General features: G+C 34.1%; 1 protein-coding gene across 8 annotated transcripts in view; it reads left to right on the top strand.

The window, feature by feature from the left end:
- Positions 1–17638, top strand: part of ZNF654 (zinc finger protein 654) — an 88079-nt gene extending 70441 nt beyond the window's left edge. For 6 of the 8 annotated variants that reach the window (XM_021070739.1, XM_021070742.1, XM_021070741.1 and 3 more), the window contains 4 exons: positions 354–556; positions 1169–1308; positions 7266–7407; positions 11634–17638. In XM_021070739.1, the coding sequence (XP_020926398.1) occupies positions 354–556; positions 1169–1308; positions 7266–7407; positions 11634–14111 (2963 nt within the window). In that variant the 3' untranslated portion in view covers positions 14112–17638. The remainder of the gene's footprint in view (positions 1–353; positions 557–1168; positions 1309–7265; positions 7408–11633) is intronic. The other 2 variants (XM_021070740.1, XM_021070747.1) reach the window with 1 other exon arrangement.

Raw genomic sequence — 18288 nt, 5'->3', positions numbered from 1 at the left:
CTTAGACTGGAAAGAAATTCCAGACCTCATGTCATTTGAAATATATTTTAACATAATAGTGTATATAAAAAAAATTTCATGTTTTTTTCTTTTTATAATTTTGTTTACTTTTTAGACTGAGAAAGAATCTGCAGATATTTCTTGAGCACAGCTTTGATGTCACTCATATTTCCGTTTTTCCAGTCATTTAAATGAATATTCTTTTCACAAATAAACTCTAAGGAAAGTGATATTTAATTAAATAACTAGTTAGTTTAGCTAGATACCACATGTTACTGCTAAAGTTTCAAAGAACAAAGTTTGTGACAGTCTTTTTTTGAGAGTAATAAGAGTCTGTTTTCTTTTTAATATAGTGAACAAATATTTAAGTTCTGAAAATCCACTATTCTTTGAACTACGTGCCAGATACCTAATTGCCTGTGAACGCATACCTGAAGCAATGGCTCTTATTAAATGTTGTATAAATCACCCAGAAATCAGTAAAGACTTGTACTTCCATCAAGCACTCTTCACGTGTCTGTTTATGTCACCTGTAGAAGATCAGCTATTCCGAGAGGTATTGTTTGAGATTATGTTTGCCTATTACCATTTGCACCTTACCAAAAAAAAAAAGTACCCATTCTTATTAAATTCCCTTTACAGTAAAAACAAAAGTTTTAAGATTACAATATTTAGATGTGTTCCCCTTGGTTCCATTCTTTATGCTCATATTGAATTATACTGAGTCTGATATGAACAAATGATGAAATAAAAATTTTCTTTGACAAGCCTTATTTGGGTTGAATGAGCTTCTGATGTGACAGAGAAGAGGTTAAATAAAAACTGTGAAGCATGATTTTTGCTTCTTAAATAAATAGTAAGAAATTAAATGCTTATATTTGTTATTTTGTTGTGTTTTTTTAAAGCTGAAAGAATTAATCTTTTCCTAATATGAACCCTGTGTTCCTACAAGTTGTGGACATTAGTGAGATTAAAAGTAGTCACTGTAAACTGTAGGTGCTGTATAGTGAAACTATGAAACCATGAAAATATTTCTATACAGTTCATCATTGTCTTTGTAGAAGAAAACTAGAAATCTCATTTCTGAATGCTCAATTTAAATATTTATTGCAGCTGTCTTTCTAAATATTTTTAACGATACAAGTTGATTTTTCTTTTTCTCTTATAGCATTTACTGAAAACTGATTGTAAGAGTGGAATTGATATCATCTGTAACACTGAGAAAGAAGGCAAGACTATGTTAGCCTTGCAACTCTGCGAATCCTTTCTTATTTCACAGCTCCAGAATGGGGATATGTATTGTATCTGGTAAGTATTCCTAATACATAAATTGAAATGGTGAGATGGGGAAAAGAATTGTTTAGCAGAGACTGTACTTAATATTTTTTAAAAAGTTATGTGAAAATGTTAAGCCACTGTCTTTTTCTTGTTTACTATACAAGAAACAGTAGTAGGTTGCAAGACCTAAAGGATTAAAAAAGTGATCATGTACCAGCAATTGTGTTAATGTTTAAGGAATGTATTATAGTGAAATGATTATGTTTTAAATTTAGTATTTTTTTAGTTTATTTTTTAGAGCAGTTTTAGGTTTACAACCAAATCAAGAGGGAGGTACAGACTTTCCCATATACTCTCTGTCCCCACAAATGCATATCCTCCCCCATTATCAAGATCACTCACTGTGAATAGCACATTTTTCACCAAGGATGAACCTACACTGACACATATTAGTCATCCAAAGTCCACAGTTTACCTTAGGGCTCACTCTTGGTGTTAATTATTCTGAGTTTGAGCAAATATATAATGACATATATTCATCATTATAGTATCATAGAGTATTTCCACTGCCCTAAAAAATCCTCTGTGCTCTACCTATTCATCTCTCCCTCCCACCCTGCCCCCACCTCTGGAAACCACTTTTTTTTTTCTTTTCCCTATCTCCATAGTGTTACCTTTCCAGAATATCATATAGTTGGAATCATACAGTATGTAGCCTTTCAGATAGGCTTCTTTCATTTAGTAATATTCATTTAAGGTTCCTCCAAGTCTTTTTACAACTTGATAGCTCATTTCTTTTTAGTGAATAATATTCCATTATCTGGATGTACAGTTTATTTATCCATCACCTCAGAGGACCTCTTGGTTGCTTCCAAGATTTTGCAGTTATGAATAAAGCTGCTCTAAACATCTGTGTGCAGGTTTTTGTGTGGACATAAGTTTTCAACTCCTTTGGGTAAATACCAAGGAGCATGATTGCTAGATCATATGGTAAGGGTATGTTTAGTTTTGTAAGAAATTGCCAAACTGTCTTCCAGAGTGGCTGTACCATTTTTCATTTCCATCAGCAACGTGTGAGAGTTCCTTTGCCACATCCTCACCAGCATTTGTTATTTTCAATGTCCCAGATTTTGGCCATTCTAATAGGTGTGTAGTGGTATTTCGTTGTTTTAATTTGCATTTCCCTGATGACATACAATGTGAAGCATCTTTTCATATGCTTATTTTCTATCTGTATATCTTCTTTGATGAAGTGTCTGTTAAGGTCTTTGGCCCATTTTTTAACTGGGTTGTTTTCTTGTTGAAATTTTTTTTTGTCTTTTGCCATTTCTTGGGCCACTCCCACAGCATATGGGAGGTTCCCAGGCTAGGGGTCTAATCGGTGCTGTAGCCACCGGCCTACGCCAGAGCCACAGCAACGCGGGATCCGAGCCGCGTCTGCGACTTACCCCACAGCTCACGGCAACGCCAGATCGTTAACCCACTGAGCAAGGGCAGGGATCGAACCCGCAACCTTATGGTTCCTAGTTGGGTTCGTTAACCACTGCGCCACGACGGGAACTCCCGAATTTTAAGAGTTCTTTGTATGTTGTGAATAATAGTAATTTATCTGATGTGTCTTTAACAAACATTTTCTCCCAATCTGTGGTTTGTCTTTTAAGTCTCTTGATATTGTCTTAAATGGAGAATCTTTTAATCTAAATGAATTTCAGCTTATCAATTATTTCTTTCATAGATCATGTCTTGGTATTGTATCTAAAAAGGCACCATCATATGCAAGGTTATCTAGGTATTCTCCTGTGTTATCTTCTAGGAGTTTTATTATAAGTTTTGGCATTTTCTATTTAGACCATGATCCATTTTTAATTTTTGTAAAAGGTGTAAGGTCTGTGTCTAGATTCATTTTTTTTTTCTAATGTGGATGTCTAGTTGCTCTAGCACCATTTCTTAAAAAGGCCATCTTTGTTCTATTGTATTGCCTTTGCTCCTTCATCAAAGAACAGTGACTGTATTTATATAGGTCTATTTCTAGGCTCTCTGTTCTCTTCCATTGATCTATATGTTTGTTCTTTTTCTAGTACAACACTGTCTTCATTATGTTTGATTTATATTAAGTCTTGAAGTAGGGTAGCATCAGTCCTCCAACTTTGTTCTTCAGTGTTGTATTGGCTATTCTGGGTGTTTTGTCTCTCCATATAAACTTTAGAATAAGTTTGTTGATATTTGTAAAATAACCTGTTGGGATTTAGACTGGGATTGAACCTGGGATTGATTAAATTGGGAAGAACTGATAACCGACAGTATTGAGTCTTCCTACCCATGAACATGGAATCTCTCTCCATTTGTTCAGTCCTTTGATTTCATTTGTAAGAGTTTTGTAGTTTTCCTAATACAGATCTTGTAACCTTGTACATATTTAGTTAGATTGATACCTAAGAATTTCATTTGGGGGGTGCTGGTATAAATAGTAGTATGTGACTATTAGTTTTTCTCAACATTTTTAAAACACTTAAAAGTTTTTAGCAGAATATATGAAGCATCCAATTTACCCACCAATCATGTAATTAAGAATGTGGTTTGAGAGTACGTTTATTATCAACCCTTCAAGTGCTATTAGGTGAAATCATGAATAATAATTAGGAAATATTCTGACAACTTCTGCCTCTCCTACCCCAGTACACACAAACACAACCCTACCACTCTGACATATCATTAATTCTTAAGAGAAAACTAGGTTTCATTTGCCTAACATCATAATATGAAATGATATGGGCTATAAACATTTTTAAATAAATGCTTTCAAATTTTTAAGTTCTTAAATACTTAAAAAATAATAGCTTGAAGAGGTTTTAAACTTATTTAACATATTATAGATTTTATAGATTAAAATCTTCGGACTCAGAGATAAGGGTCAAATAGCTGATTAAAAGCACAGGGTCTAGAAATTAGTGGACTTATCTTTTACTCTTATTATACAAACTTTTATTAAAAAGTTTACCATGTATATAGGAGATGGTGGTAAGACATAAATTTAAATAATTTTTTTTTTTTTTTTTGTCTTTTTGCCATTTCCTGGGCCACTCCCGCGGCATATGGAGGTTCCCAGGCTAGGGGTCGAATCGGAGCTGTAGCCACCGGCCTACACCAGGGCCACAGCAACGCGGGATCCGAGCCGCGTCTGCAACCTACACCACAGCTCACGGCAACGCCGGTTCCTTAACCCACTGAGTAAGGGCAGGGACCGAACCCTCAACCTCATGGTTCCTAGTCAGGTTCGTTAATCACTGCACCACGACGAGAACTCCAAATTTAAATAATTTTCAAAGTATTTGAGTTCCCATCATGGCACAGCTGAAACAAATCTGACTAGGAACCATGAAGTTGCGGGTTTGATCCCTGGCCTCACTCAGTGGGTTAAGGATCTGGCGTTGCTGAGAGCTGTGGTGTAGGTCGCAGACGCGGCTCAGGTCTGGCATTGCTATGGCTGTAGCGTAGGCCAGCAGCTCCAGCTCCAGTTAGACCCCTAGCCCGGAAACCTTCATGTGCCACGGGTACGGCCCTAAAAAGACAAATAAATAAATGAGTCGTTTTCAAAGTATTATTTCTTGATATGTAGTTATTCTGAAAGGGGACATAGTCATGACTATTATAGTATATCTTTTCCTATGGTGATAGGAATGTTCTCTGTCCTAGTCTGTAAGCTATTTAAACAGGATATCGTTAGTCTTTTCATTTTAACATATTCATAAGTAAACTGGAATCAGGTGTAAACAAACCAAAAAAAAAAAAGGAAAATATATTTTCTTCTCTTAGCTAAGCAATTTCTCCTCTTTAGGAAGGAACTTTAAAAATAGAACAGTGCCTATCTTTCCTGCTCCTGGCCACAGTCACCTTCTAAGAATAGAAGCTGCCTAACTGAAAAGAAACCTTTAGCCTTCTTCTTTGTCCTTCCTTCTTAATTGGTTGAGTTCTGATCACCTACCCTCTTATTTCTTCTACCTCTCCTTTATATTTCTGAGTGCTGGGTCTTTTTCTTGCTTTTAAAAGTTGATTTTCACTGTAACTTGAAGAGCAAGATTCTTTCCAGCTTACTAAGTCTGTGTTGTCTGTTTCATCTTGGTCTTAAGCTTAGTCTTCATTTCCCCTCTATGAGAACAAAACCTGATTCACGGTCCAGTTTTGCTCTATCTCAAGCCAGTGAAGCAAGCTTCTAATCCATTTCTCTCACCATCAATGACAATAATAATAATGATGATGATTATAATAGCAACTACTTACATTTGCTGAGTGCTTCTCTTAGTCTATGCTTTATGTATACATTATCTCATTTACTCCAGTAGTTTTATGGGGTAGATAATAGCCCAAGCTACTGAAATAGTAAATAATGAAGCCAAGATTCAAACTCAGGCAACCTGACTCACAGACTCTTCCATTAAACATTACTTACACTAAATGGGTATACTATGAAAAAAAAATTTTATGTGGTGAGGGTGGCTGTAGTCCTCGTTATAAGTCTCTCTGCAACTAGATAACTTGATGGTTGTATTAGTAGTTAGGTGCCTTGGAAATGTGTTTGTACACCAAATCAGTGCTCTATTTTCCTTTAAGGTCCTTTGTTTGTAAAGAAAATGTAAGCTTCATTAAACTTTGGTCTTTGCAAAGGTTACCAGTGAGTGATTTATGAAACATCAGTATATACGAGACATTTCACTTACATGTTTTCACTTACCTCTCTTAATTCTTTTTATGTATAAGAAAACCATGGGTAAAAGAGATAAAAGCCACACAGCTAGTAATAAAATGGAGGTGGAATTTATACTAGTCAGTTTGCAAATGATATCATCCTATGTCTAACAAGTGTAGGGGAAAGGTAGTATTTATAGAACAGATACTAAGGTGTATGACATGAGCCACAAAAAAGGGCAAGGATATAGGTGGTCCTTGAAGATAACTGTTAATAGTGAGATTGCTTTTTTTTTTTTTTTTTTTTTTTAACTGCCAGTTGATTTCAATCTTTCCTTGTTGCAGACCAGAAGGAATGCCAACAGACCCCAAGTGTTATAGTTTAGAGTTGTGAATATTCCAGAGATTCCCTAACTGACTTAATTGGGGTCAGTTTCCCATCCCTTAGTTAATATTTGAAGGAGAGTGAGGAGGGTCACATAGGAGGCATGGCCACTGTGGTTCCAACCCTGTGTAGCAGGGCTATTCTTAGAAAATGGTTGTTTAGCTGTGAACTGGGTAGTGCCATGCCAGTTGGTATGTAATGCTCTGTTGAGATATAGGTCTCTCTTATTTCTAAGCTTCTGTTCTCTCCACTTCTTCCACAACACAGTGTGTCGTCAGGGAAATAGGACTTAAATAAGGAAGTATATGAAAGGCATGAAATCAATGAGAGATAAAATCTGTTCTGAAGTAGTTATTACTTTAGTTCAAGGTATATCATGAAGGTTTTCATGAAGAAAAAGCACTTGATGTGGACTTTGAAAGATTAGCTCATCTTAGAAATAAAGAAGTATTTTTCCAGGTAAAGCAATAAGCAAAAAAAGTGAGAGTAAATGAAGTACATTAACTGACACTTGAAGAAAGCAACCTAGAAGAATGCCCAGGATTCAAATCTTGATCCTACTAACTCTAAAACTCATGTTTCTGTTCCTTTTTTTTTTTTTTAACTCTATAAAGCATATTGAACAAGTACTTAGTGAAAAAATCTTGGAGGCTGGAAGCAGATTGGTTTAGCAACTCTTGAAGAAGTACATATGGAAAATTAAAGGGCCAAACATGGTACCATTGAGAAAGAGTAACTGTGGGCATCCTCTGTTAGTCCCAAATAGGTAATAAAAGCAACTTTGGAGTTAACTTAAAAGCCATTTACACCCACTTTGTATACATCCAGACAGGGAACTATCGAATCAGGGAAAGATAGCTAATGTCTATATTTGAATAAACTGTATTTTTGATATTTCTCTTTTTTTTCTCATTTACAGGGAGTTGATTTTCATCTGGAGTAAACTTCAGCTTAAGTCTAATCCTTCAAAACAAGTTTTTGTAGATCAATGCTACCAGCTTTTACGAACAGCAACTAATGTGAGAGTCATATTTCCTTTCATGAAAATCATTAAAGATGAGGTAAATAGGCTATATTTAGCCCTATATTTTAAATTAAATTTAAATGACACTTCACGGAAACTTGAATCTCTTTTATGGTAAAATTTATTTGATTATATAATAGAAGAAAGGGAAGATTTTAAGGCCACATTCTCCATTTACTATATCCTCCCCTCCTCCCAACTATAAACTCCCAACAGGGTATATACATAAATGGTATACTTGTAAAGAGTATACATAAATGAAAATAACTGAAAAAAGGAAAAAAAAAGCCAATTTGGTGTTATATAAAGTTTAATATGGGAACAACTGCTTCTGTAAGAAGCTGTCTTTTTTTTTTATATAATGATTTTTATTTTTTTCCATCATAGCTGGTTTACAGTGTTCTGTCAATTTTCTACTGTACAGCATGGTGACCCAGTTACACATACATGTATACTTTTTTTCTCACATTATCATGCTCCATCATAAGTGACCAGACATAGTTCCCAGTGCTACACAGCAGGATCTCATTGCTAATCTATTCCAAAGGCATCTGTTAATCCCAAGCACCATCTATCCCACTCCCTCCTCCTCCCTCTTGGCAACCACAAGTCTATTCTCCAAGTCCATGATTTTCTTTTCTGTGGAAAGGTTCATTTGTGCTGTATATTGCGTGTTCACTGCAGCACTATTCACAATAGCCAAGACATAGAAACAACCCAAATGTCCATTGACAGATGATTGAAGCTGTCTTATCTTAAACTTAAATAAGCCTGTCACTTTTAACATCATTCTAAATCCTGTTTGTAGAATCTTAATTTATAAATGAACTTTGTGTACCTATAGGTATTACCTGATTGGTGTCATAGAGAAATACAGTTCATAGTTTGAAGTATGTTTTTTAGGTGAAAAGCAACAATAAATTGAGGCATTTTTGAAACCTAAGGAGAGATTTTTTTAAAGTGTTTATTTAAAATAATAGTTAAAAATCCATTACCTGTTTTTGAAAATAGTTCTGAAGTAAGTTTTTCATGGGCCACTGGCAAGTGAATACGATTCTACATATAATTCCTCTGAAAGTGGATCCTACTGATCCTTTTACTTTTTCTCCTCAAATAGTAACAGAACTTTGAATACAAAGATAGGAAGATAAAGCTACCTTACATTTTAGGTAGCTCCATTTAACTGAATCTTTATGTGGGTTACTTTTAAATATATAAGGAGGCATCCATTAAATAATATATTTTAATTTTTTAATATATTTATGCATTTATCACATTCATTATCACATTACTCATTATATGTATGACCACAAATAGTCATAGTCTTATATTGTACAGTTAGCATTCTATCAGATGGGTTTTTTTTGGTCTTTTTAGGGCCATACCCATGGCATATGGAGGTTCCCAGGCTAGAGGTCAAATCAGAGCTGTAGCCACTGGCCTATACCACAGCCACAGCAATGCCAGATCCAAGCCACATCTGTGACCTACACCACAGCTCATGGCAACACTGGATCCTTAACCACTGAGCAAGGTGAGGGATCAAACCTGTGTCCTCAAGGATGCTAGTCAGATTCTTTTCTGCTGAGTCACAATGGAACTCCCAGAGGGTTTTTTTTAAGTTTTCTGTTTTGCTGACTGCATTAATAGCTTCATTATTAATGAAATGTCATTCAAATGCATTGTCAAAGTAAACCTTTCTCCTCACCAAAAAAAAAAACCCAAATAACAACAAACAAAAAACCACTATGCTATAGAGTACTTCTTAACATTTGAAGTGCATCTGAACCACTTGTAAAACTTTAAACAAATTAAAAAATGTATCTTTTTTTAAAACATATGATTCTCATTTATACCAAAACTGAGATACTTCATTTTAGAAAGTTTACAACAAAGGTGAAGTTCAACCACTATCATAGAGCTTTCTCGTTTTCATATGTCTGGTCAACCTAAGAATACATGATAAGCGGGAAAAGTTCAAAGATGAAATAAATGTTTAAAATGTGCTTTTGATAATATACTCTACTAAAAACATTTTTTTTTTTTTCCTGCTGGAATAGATCATTCATATGCCTCAGTGCTGGGAAAAGAGGCATAGGCAATGCTGTTTGAGTTCAGAAGCAGACATTACAGTTAGCATACCTGAAAAGGCTTCACAGAGGAAGATGCTTTCAGCTGGGTTTTGAATGATAGATGAGGATAATATTAATACTTGTAGAGGATTCTGTAGTTTATAGAGCCCTCTTTTGTCATTTTATTAGTTGGTTCTCACAACTATCCAGTGGCATTAATAGGGTACCAGAGAAATGTGGGGAAGTCTGTGGAAGATGAAACTAATCAAAGAGTTTAATTTCTGTGGGGTGGGGCTGAGTTTGCTAGAGGTCCTGATACCACACTGAAAGTTGAAACTTTAGCCCATAAATATACTGGAATTGTTAAAGGATTTCACATAAGAAAATAAATAGCCTGTTCCCTTTTGTAATGATGCTGAAATTTTTAAACCTCAGCAACTAAGTACATTATAATTTCATGAGGAGAGATAGAAATATAGATAGAACTTTTTGAAAGAAAATGAATTCTGTTTTTCAGCGGTGGATTTGAATTTGCTATATTTGGAAAATATAGGTAGGAATATCTAATCTAGAAAGAAGGACAGACAGAAATAAGAAATTTGAAATCAGTAAAGGATTCCAAGCTGGAAATGGATTTATAGGATACCAAAGTCAATGGAATACATCTGATCTCTTTCATTCTGCAAACATTCATTTTTAAGGTCACTATATGCCAAGCCCTATGCTAACCCCAGAAGCATGTAAAAAAAAAAAAAATGAGATACTGCTCCTGTGATTTAGAAATTCAAAGTCAAGGAGTAGGAACATAGTTATAAAAAATATGTACGTGCTTATTAGAAGTAAGTATAATTTATTCTCAATGGAAAGAATAGAGAATGTTTAACCCTACCCCAGGGCAGGAGCCAGAATAAGAAAAACTTTCAAAGCAGAAAGAATGAGCAAGAAATGGGTAGGAATTTACTAGCTAGGTAAAGTGATGTGCAAAGTTAAAGGCTGCTTGTGGAACTGCTAAGAGTTGCTTAGCATATAAAGAACTAAGAGGACACAAGACTGGCAATGTAGTGTTGCTTCCTGTCATCTGTAATATACCATATGCAGGCAGTATGATATACACACACACACACTTTTAAAGACATACTATTATCTTTTTCTATTCAAACAAGCATTTAGATCATTCCAACTCACTAGAGCATTATTTATAGTTTGAATTAAGGTAGATAGACAACAAATTACCAACTTAAGGCTGATGCAGTTATCTTTGAGTCACCAGTAAATGTTTCAAAGCTTTAATACTTTTCAGATAACTTCCAGTAAGTTCATTATTCTGATAACTTATTAGATTTGGAAAGTTGATAACTGCTTTCTTCGTGTGGGTCACACTTCTCCCCTTATTTGGATAAATAATATTATTTAATAAGTAAGTAATATGATTTAGTACAGCTTTATGAAAGCATTTACATAAGCAGTTTTTTTTAACATCAAAAATTGCTGTGTTTTTAGAATACATATAATTTAACCCTTCTGCCACAGAATGTGAAATTAGTACCTTAAAACAGGGGCCTGGATTTGTAAGAAACTTTTAATCTCCATATGTTTATAAAGTATTTTGTATTTTTTTTTTTTTTTTTTTTTTGTCTTTTTGTTGTTGTTGCTATTTCTTGGGCTGCACCCGCGGCATATGGAGGTTCCCAGGCTAGGGGTCTAATTGGAGCTGTAGCCACTGGCCTACGCCAGAGCCACAGCAACGCGGGATCCGAGCCGCGTCTGCAACCTACACCACAGCTCACGGCAACGCCGGATCATTAACCCACTGAGCAAGGACAGGGACCAAACCCGCAACCTCATGGTTCCTAGTCGGATTCGTTAACCACTGCGCCACAACGGGAACTCCAGTATTTTGTATTTTAATCACCATAAGGTTATGAAGCATTTTATATTATGGTTAGTAGGGCTTGTCAGACATAAAAATTCAATCCATTGGAAGCTAAAATGCTATCTTTTCCAGAGTATTCTCAAGTTAATGAAGACATATATTTTAAAAAGTTTAACAAGACTACCCACTGAGGAAATTGCACATTTGGAATATTGTATTATTCAGCTTTCATTTCAGAGTTATATTTTAGAAGGATACTAGCAAGTGTTAATAATGTCTTTGCAAAGATATTTAGTAGTAATATTTTTCTTTTTATAGGTTGAAGAAGAAGGCTTACAAATTTGTGTTGAAATATGTGGTTGTGCTCTACAACTAGACCTTCATGATGATCCCAAAACTAAATGTCTAATTTATAAAACAATTGCACATTTTTTGCCAAATGATTTGGAGATCCTCAGGATTTGTGCACTCTCAATATTTTTTCTTGAGCGCTCCTTGGAAGCTTATCATACTGTTGAAGAGCTTTACAAACGTCCAGATGAAGAATATAATGAAGGCACAAGTAGTGTTCAAAATCGTGTTCGTTTTGAATTACTTCCTATTTTGAAAAAGGGATTATTTTTTGATCCTGAATTCTGGAACTTCATAATGATTAAGAAAAACTGTGTAGCGTTACTGAGTGATAAATCAGCAGTTAGCTTTCTAAATGAAAGTACACTGGAAAATTCTACAGGTAATGTAAAAAAGGCAGTAGAACAGCAAGGTTTAGCTGAAGGGCTTGACTCTTTTACAGATCAGAGCACTGGAGAGCTTGATCCTGATGAATTATCTGGAGTACAACTAAAAGGTCATATTAACGCAAAGAAAAACCTTACAGCTCTTAATGCTTCCAAAGTAGATCACAGTGTCCCAAGGCATCGGTGTATGTTATGTAACAAGGAATTTCTAGGTGGTCACATTGTAAGGCACGCCCAGGCTCATCAGAAAAAAGGCAGTTTTTCATGTGTGATATGTGGTAGAAAATTTAGAAACAGAGGACTTATGCAGAAACATTTAAAGAATCATGTTAAGAAAATACAGAGGCAGCAAATTGCTGCAGCTCAACAGGAGGACCAGGAGAATCCTGCTTTGGAAGAAATAAAATGTTCTGATACTTTCATTTCATTTGAAAACGGGAATTCTGATAATAAGGATTTGGAAGTAGAGACCATTACTGCTTCCAGTGATGGAAACAAAGACATCATCTCTGCACATGTGGGTGAATTCACTGCAGTTCCTGTAAGTGAATCGGAAGATGTCATTGAAAGCATTATTGAAAATGGCAGGCCTGATACTTCTTTAAATAATGTGTCGGAGCCATTACCTATTTGTGTGGATGACTATGAGGAGGAAGAAGATGAAGAAGGTGATTATGAAGAAGATGATTACGATCTAAATCAAGAAACTTCAGTACTTCATAAAATCAATGGAACTGTGTGCCATCCCAAAGACATATATGCGACAGATCAAGAAGGAAACTTTAAGTGCCCTGCTCTTGGCTGTGTCAGGATATTTAAAAGAATTGGATTTCTAAATAAGCATGCAAGGACTGTACATCCAACTGATTTAAATGTGCGGCAAACAGTAATGAAGTGGAGCAAAGGAAAATGCAAATTTTGTCAAAGGCAATTTGAAGATTCTCAGCATTTTATAGATCACCTTAATAGACACAGCTATCCAAATGTGTACTTTTGTTTGCATTTTAATTGCAATGAGTCATTTAAGCTGCCATTCCAACTTGCTCAGCACACAAAAAGTCACAGGATATTTCAAGCTCAGTGTAGTTTTCCAGAATGCCATGAGCTTTTTGAAGATCTTCCTCTGCTCTATGAACATGAAGCTCAACACTATTTAAGTAAAACACCAGAATCATCTGCACAACCAAGTGAAGCAATTCTTTGGGATGTTCTTACAGACTCAAAATCTAATCATCAGGAAAAAGACTCATCTAGTAATGAGAAACAAACTATTAGTCTGCCAGTTTCTACTAGCAAATCAAGGAAAGATTCTACAGAACCAAAGACATGTATAGAAAGTACAGAAAAGAAAACAGACCGTTTAATTCAGAATGGAAATGAACATTCTGATGACACTGTTTCTGATATAAGCTTGATAGACCAAAAGATGCCTAACATAGAGCCAAATTCTGAAAATAATTGTAGTGTTAGTGATTTAGTCAATGGACACAGTGGAATAGAGCAAACACCTTTAGTTTCATCAAATCCTGCTTTGAAAATTGATACAAACAGAATCAGGACAGAAAACGGTTCCATTTTACCCAGTGTTGTACCACAAGAACACAGTACCCTGCCAGTATCTCAGGCACCTTCCAAACCAAATCTGACAAGTGAACATACTTCATATGGCTTAATTTTAACAAAGCCATATGTCAGACCATTGCCTCCCAGTTACCTTGATGAGCGGTACCTTAGTATGCCAAAACGCAGAAAATTTCTGACTGATAGGGTAGATGCCTGTTCTGATCAAGATAACGTTTGTAAAAAATCTGTGAAAAGATTAAGATGTGGCAAATGCCTGACCACCTACTGTAATGCAGAAGCACTTGAGGCTCACCTTGCACAAAAGAAATGTCAGACACTCTTTGGATTTGATTCAGATGATGAAAGTAAGTCTTCTATCTTCTCAGTAGGTATATCTGTAGAAATAGAAAATGCCATAGATCTTTATGAGGTTAAAAAAATTAAAATTTGTATAACACAGATAATAAAGCTCTACCCCATACATTATTTTCTTTAATCTATACAACCACCATGAGGTGATATTACTGTTCCTGTCTTATAGATTAAGCAACCGACATTCACAAGTTAAGTAATTTGCATAGGCACAGGCTTGTGAACTTAAGGAAGCCAGAACTTGAACACAGGTTTTTCCTGCTTTTAGATGATATTCTTTAACTGTATTTGAGGCTTTCCTTCATTCCAAGTTTCATATAATTAAAGGTCTAAAAACAAAGTAATTACGATGGAAATGTTTTTCATCTGCATGCCAGAATGTAAATCGAGTGAAGCTGAGCCTCTATTACTGAAACAAAAATATAAAAGAACCAGAAAATAATCAAAAAACAAAATTGAGCAAAAGAGGAGCTTGCCTTTTGACTAATATCAATGTTCTTTGAATGAATAAGGGTATAAATAAACAGGAAATTAACCTAAAAACATCTATAGAATTTGAATTAACAGACATGTTCTGTTTTACAGGTGCCTGATAAAAAATGTTTCAGAAAGATCTGTCGATCAAGCAGTAGTGTGCAAAAAGCACTACAAGAAAATGCATCATCAGTTTGCTATTTCCCTGATGGCCTTAATTTTAGAGCGGTCTTGGATTACTAAAGATAAAGACAAAGCACATTTTCTAGAATGAACTCACAAAGATGTGCTGGGTTAGACTCCAAAAGGGTTATTACAAAACTCCCAAAGTACCAGTTATCCAGAAAACCACATTTTTAAAAAAGTTGATGATGATTAATAGCAGCATGTTCAGTTTCACTTATGTGAAAAACATGTTCAGGCAACTAGTCAAAAAGAATAACCAGCTATGGCCTTACAGAAAGGGAAAAAACTAACCTGTTATAAAAAAAAATGGTGGGGATGGTTTACAATAAACAACTTAAAGTATTTTACAAATGGGATTTGTTTTCTTGTCATGCAGATTATATTCTCCTTTCTGGTCATGCTTTAAGGAACTCTGTTTGGTTTATTATTATTTAGAAACTGATAGATGAAAATAAAACTTGACTTATTACCATGTTAGCCATTAAAAGAGTATAACTTGTTTCCAGATGATTAAGTCAAAGTTCAGTGAATGACATGCCAGCACTGAAAATTTAAAAACAAAAGAAAACAAAACAACAGTGCTTTGCTAATAAGCTCTTGACTTCCACTTTCTATATTTATAATATCAGTGAGTTAGATATAAAAGGCAGTATCAGTACAAAATGTATCATCAGGAACTCTGAGGAGAGATGGGAGAAATCTAAGACATTAAAGGCTATCTTAGTTGAAGGAAAACACTGAATTGCAAATTCCTCAATGTGAATAATGGTATAAGCACACTGGGATATTTCTATTTGTATATAGAGTAGTATTAGGACATTGCTTGATGATTCATAGTAAGGTCCTTTAGACATTAATATGAGTTATCTAAGTACAGTCCTAAATAACTGGCTGTAAAAAAAAAATACGCAGCTAAGAATCAGGTCAAGAATCCATTGGTTTTATTCCATTAGAAGAGTTAATTTTAAAATAAGCCATATTACTCGTGCTTTCTTATTTATTTCTGATGAATTTGGTCTGAATAGTAATTTTTATATATAAAAAGAAATATTTACACAAAAATTTGCACAGCAAGAACACAGTAAGATATAATGATGCATTTATTTTCTTTGATGACCAGTAATTTCCCTAAGGAAGATTTTAATTTAGGTCAATAAATTGTTAAAACAAAAAAAATTTTTTTTAAATACCCTCTCAGATGTGTTCTACTTGTTCGTCTCTAAAAGAGGAAGCTCAAGACCTCCTTTTATCTAATAGTGTTTTAATTTATACCAAGGGTAAATGAACACAAATGCAAAGGCAAATTCTTCAAAAATAGAGCTATTAATAATGTACTAATGTCAACCAAATATTTCAGTTATTCCAACTGATACATTCTTGTTCAAAGCATATAATTTCATCAGACCCTACTATTAATTTTGGATATTAAAGCTTCTTTAATGAAAATACACTAAGTGGGACTCCTCTTCTAGGGTAGCATCCAGACTTTATTAAATTAGGATTTCCAGGTCATGACAAATCCAGATATATTAAAATTTTTTCCAATTTTATTATTTATCATAGGCATTCACTACTATGCAATTGATAGTCATAAGTCCATTCCAGTCAAATCAGGTTTTTGTTTTGTTATGTAGCCTACATTAGGCTGTGGAATTTACATTTAAATAACAGAAGTAAACACAACTTGATCAGATTTTTAAATCCTTTAAGGTCAACTAACAAAATATTTTCCATACTTCCTAAAACTATAATACTTGAGTTCTATTTCAGTTCACTCTAAAATACATCATGTAACAAAAAGTCTGTTTGGAAACTAGTTCATATGAACAGTGAAGTTACTCTGAAATATTTCTGCTTTGTACACTTTTCAGATGTTTAATATCACAGCTTAACATTTTATCACATTTTTAACTTTTATTTTTTATAAGTTGTAACTATTGACATAAATCCATGTCTGCAAATTACTCTTCATTCATTTTGCAGTTCATACCAAGATGTTTTAAACATACTTCACTTATTATTTTTTTGTCTTCTAGGTTTTATTTCTACTTTTGTGTTGCTAAGGGAAAACTGTTTCTGAGATCAAATTGGTTTATATATAACTAAATCAAGGAATGTTTTATAAAATCTATTTGACCACATTGTTCTAACCTCTCTATACGTATCAAATAACTGCTATTGAAAGAATGTGTATATGTTCTTATGTATGCCTTATAAAACATAAACTTAGATCATTTTGTTTTTATGGGGTGCATAAGCTTCCAACAGTTCTAATGTGAGATTCAGAAGACAAGAAAGCTTTTTTTCCCTCAAATTCTTTTCTTTTCTACTTCTATTTTGAGGATATGTTTGTCTTACATGGACCAAGTTTCAGTACTTTTTTGTTTTTAAATAAAAACTTCCTTTGAAACATTAAATAGTAACTTTTTGCTATGTTTCAGTAAGGTCAAAAAAACAGCAAATCTTAAATTTTTGCTGCTCAAATATTATGGAGAAGATAGAAAAGGAGAACTTCCGTGGACAAGGACACTGGTACTTTGGGCTTTAGCCATATTCATTTTTTTAAACCACCAATTACATAATGAATAGATAACTTATAACACTGAACTTGTGATTGTTTTCAAATCACACTTGAAAGTTCAGCTGTACTCCTTTCATGTTTGGTTTAAACTGTAGTATGGACGAAAAACCTAAAAGGGATAATAGTGTTTATTTTTTAATTTATTTGGTACTGTAAAACACCTTTTCAGAATGACTAAATGCTGCATATGCATTTTGGAATTGTTAATATGTGAAAGATATTACAGATTCAGCAAGAAAGGAAATTTGTGCTTCCTTGTTGAATATTAAATTATTTTACTTTGCATTTTATAAGAGTACAAATCAAAACTGAGCCATTGAACTGCAATAAATCAACAATAGTGTCTCATTTCAAGAAATTTTTTGTATTGTACATAGATTTGTTCAATAAAACATTGTCCTTGTTGGTAATGAAGTGTTCAGTTTTATGTAGCACATTGCTTCAAAAGGAATTAGGCTTAAGGTATACATAGTAAATAAGAAATTTCTATTATGTCTCATATTCAATTACTGAATGAGTTTTAAAAACATAAAAAATAAAACTAAAGGTTTATGCAAAGTATTTTTCGACATAAACTAATATCCATATGCAGGAATTACAGGCTGATAGATTTCTGGTTACTGAAGTCATTTCAGGTAAATGATTTTGGTATTATATAGTAAGTACCCTCTGCAAACTTAGTAGGTGGAAGACAAATAACAGAACTCTCCAAAATGCAAGAAAGTGGATGGACTGATCTACATTGGTAATTCTTCAGAGATGAAGAGCCTCTGATGGAATTTTAAAAGACTGTGAAGTCATTTTGAAATAAGATGTAAATTATGAAAATTATTTCCTATAAAAGCATTTCAGTGGGAAAAATGTTTAAGCTGATTAGTAATCTGTACTTAAAAGTGAGGTCCTTGGGCATGAGGGTTCCTACTCTTGGTTCATTGACAAAGGAAAACCCCCTACATTTTTTTTGCTGTAACTTGCAACTTGAAAAAGTGGAGGCTGAAGTAGGAAGAGAATATGTTGCCAGCACTGCAAATAAAGAATAGATACTGTATTAAATACAGTG

Source organism: Sus scrofa, chromosome 13, assembly GCF_000003025.6.
Source record: "Sus scrofa isolate TJ Tabasco breed Duroc chromosome 13, Sscrofa11.1, whole genome shotgun sequence".
In the NCBI taxonomy this organism is placed as follows: domain Eukaryota; kingdom Metazoa; phylum Chordata; class Mammalia; order Artiodactyla; family Suidae; genus Sus; species Sus scrofa.
Note: the sequence above shows the minus strand (reverse complement) of the source record. Positions and strands in the feature narration are given on the sequence as shown.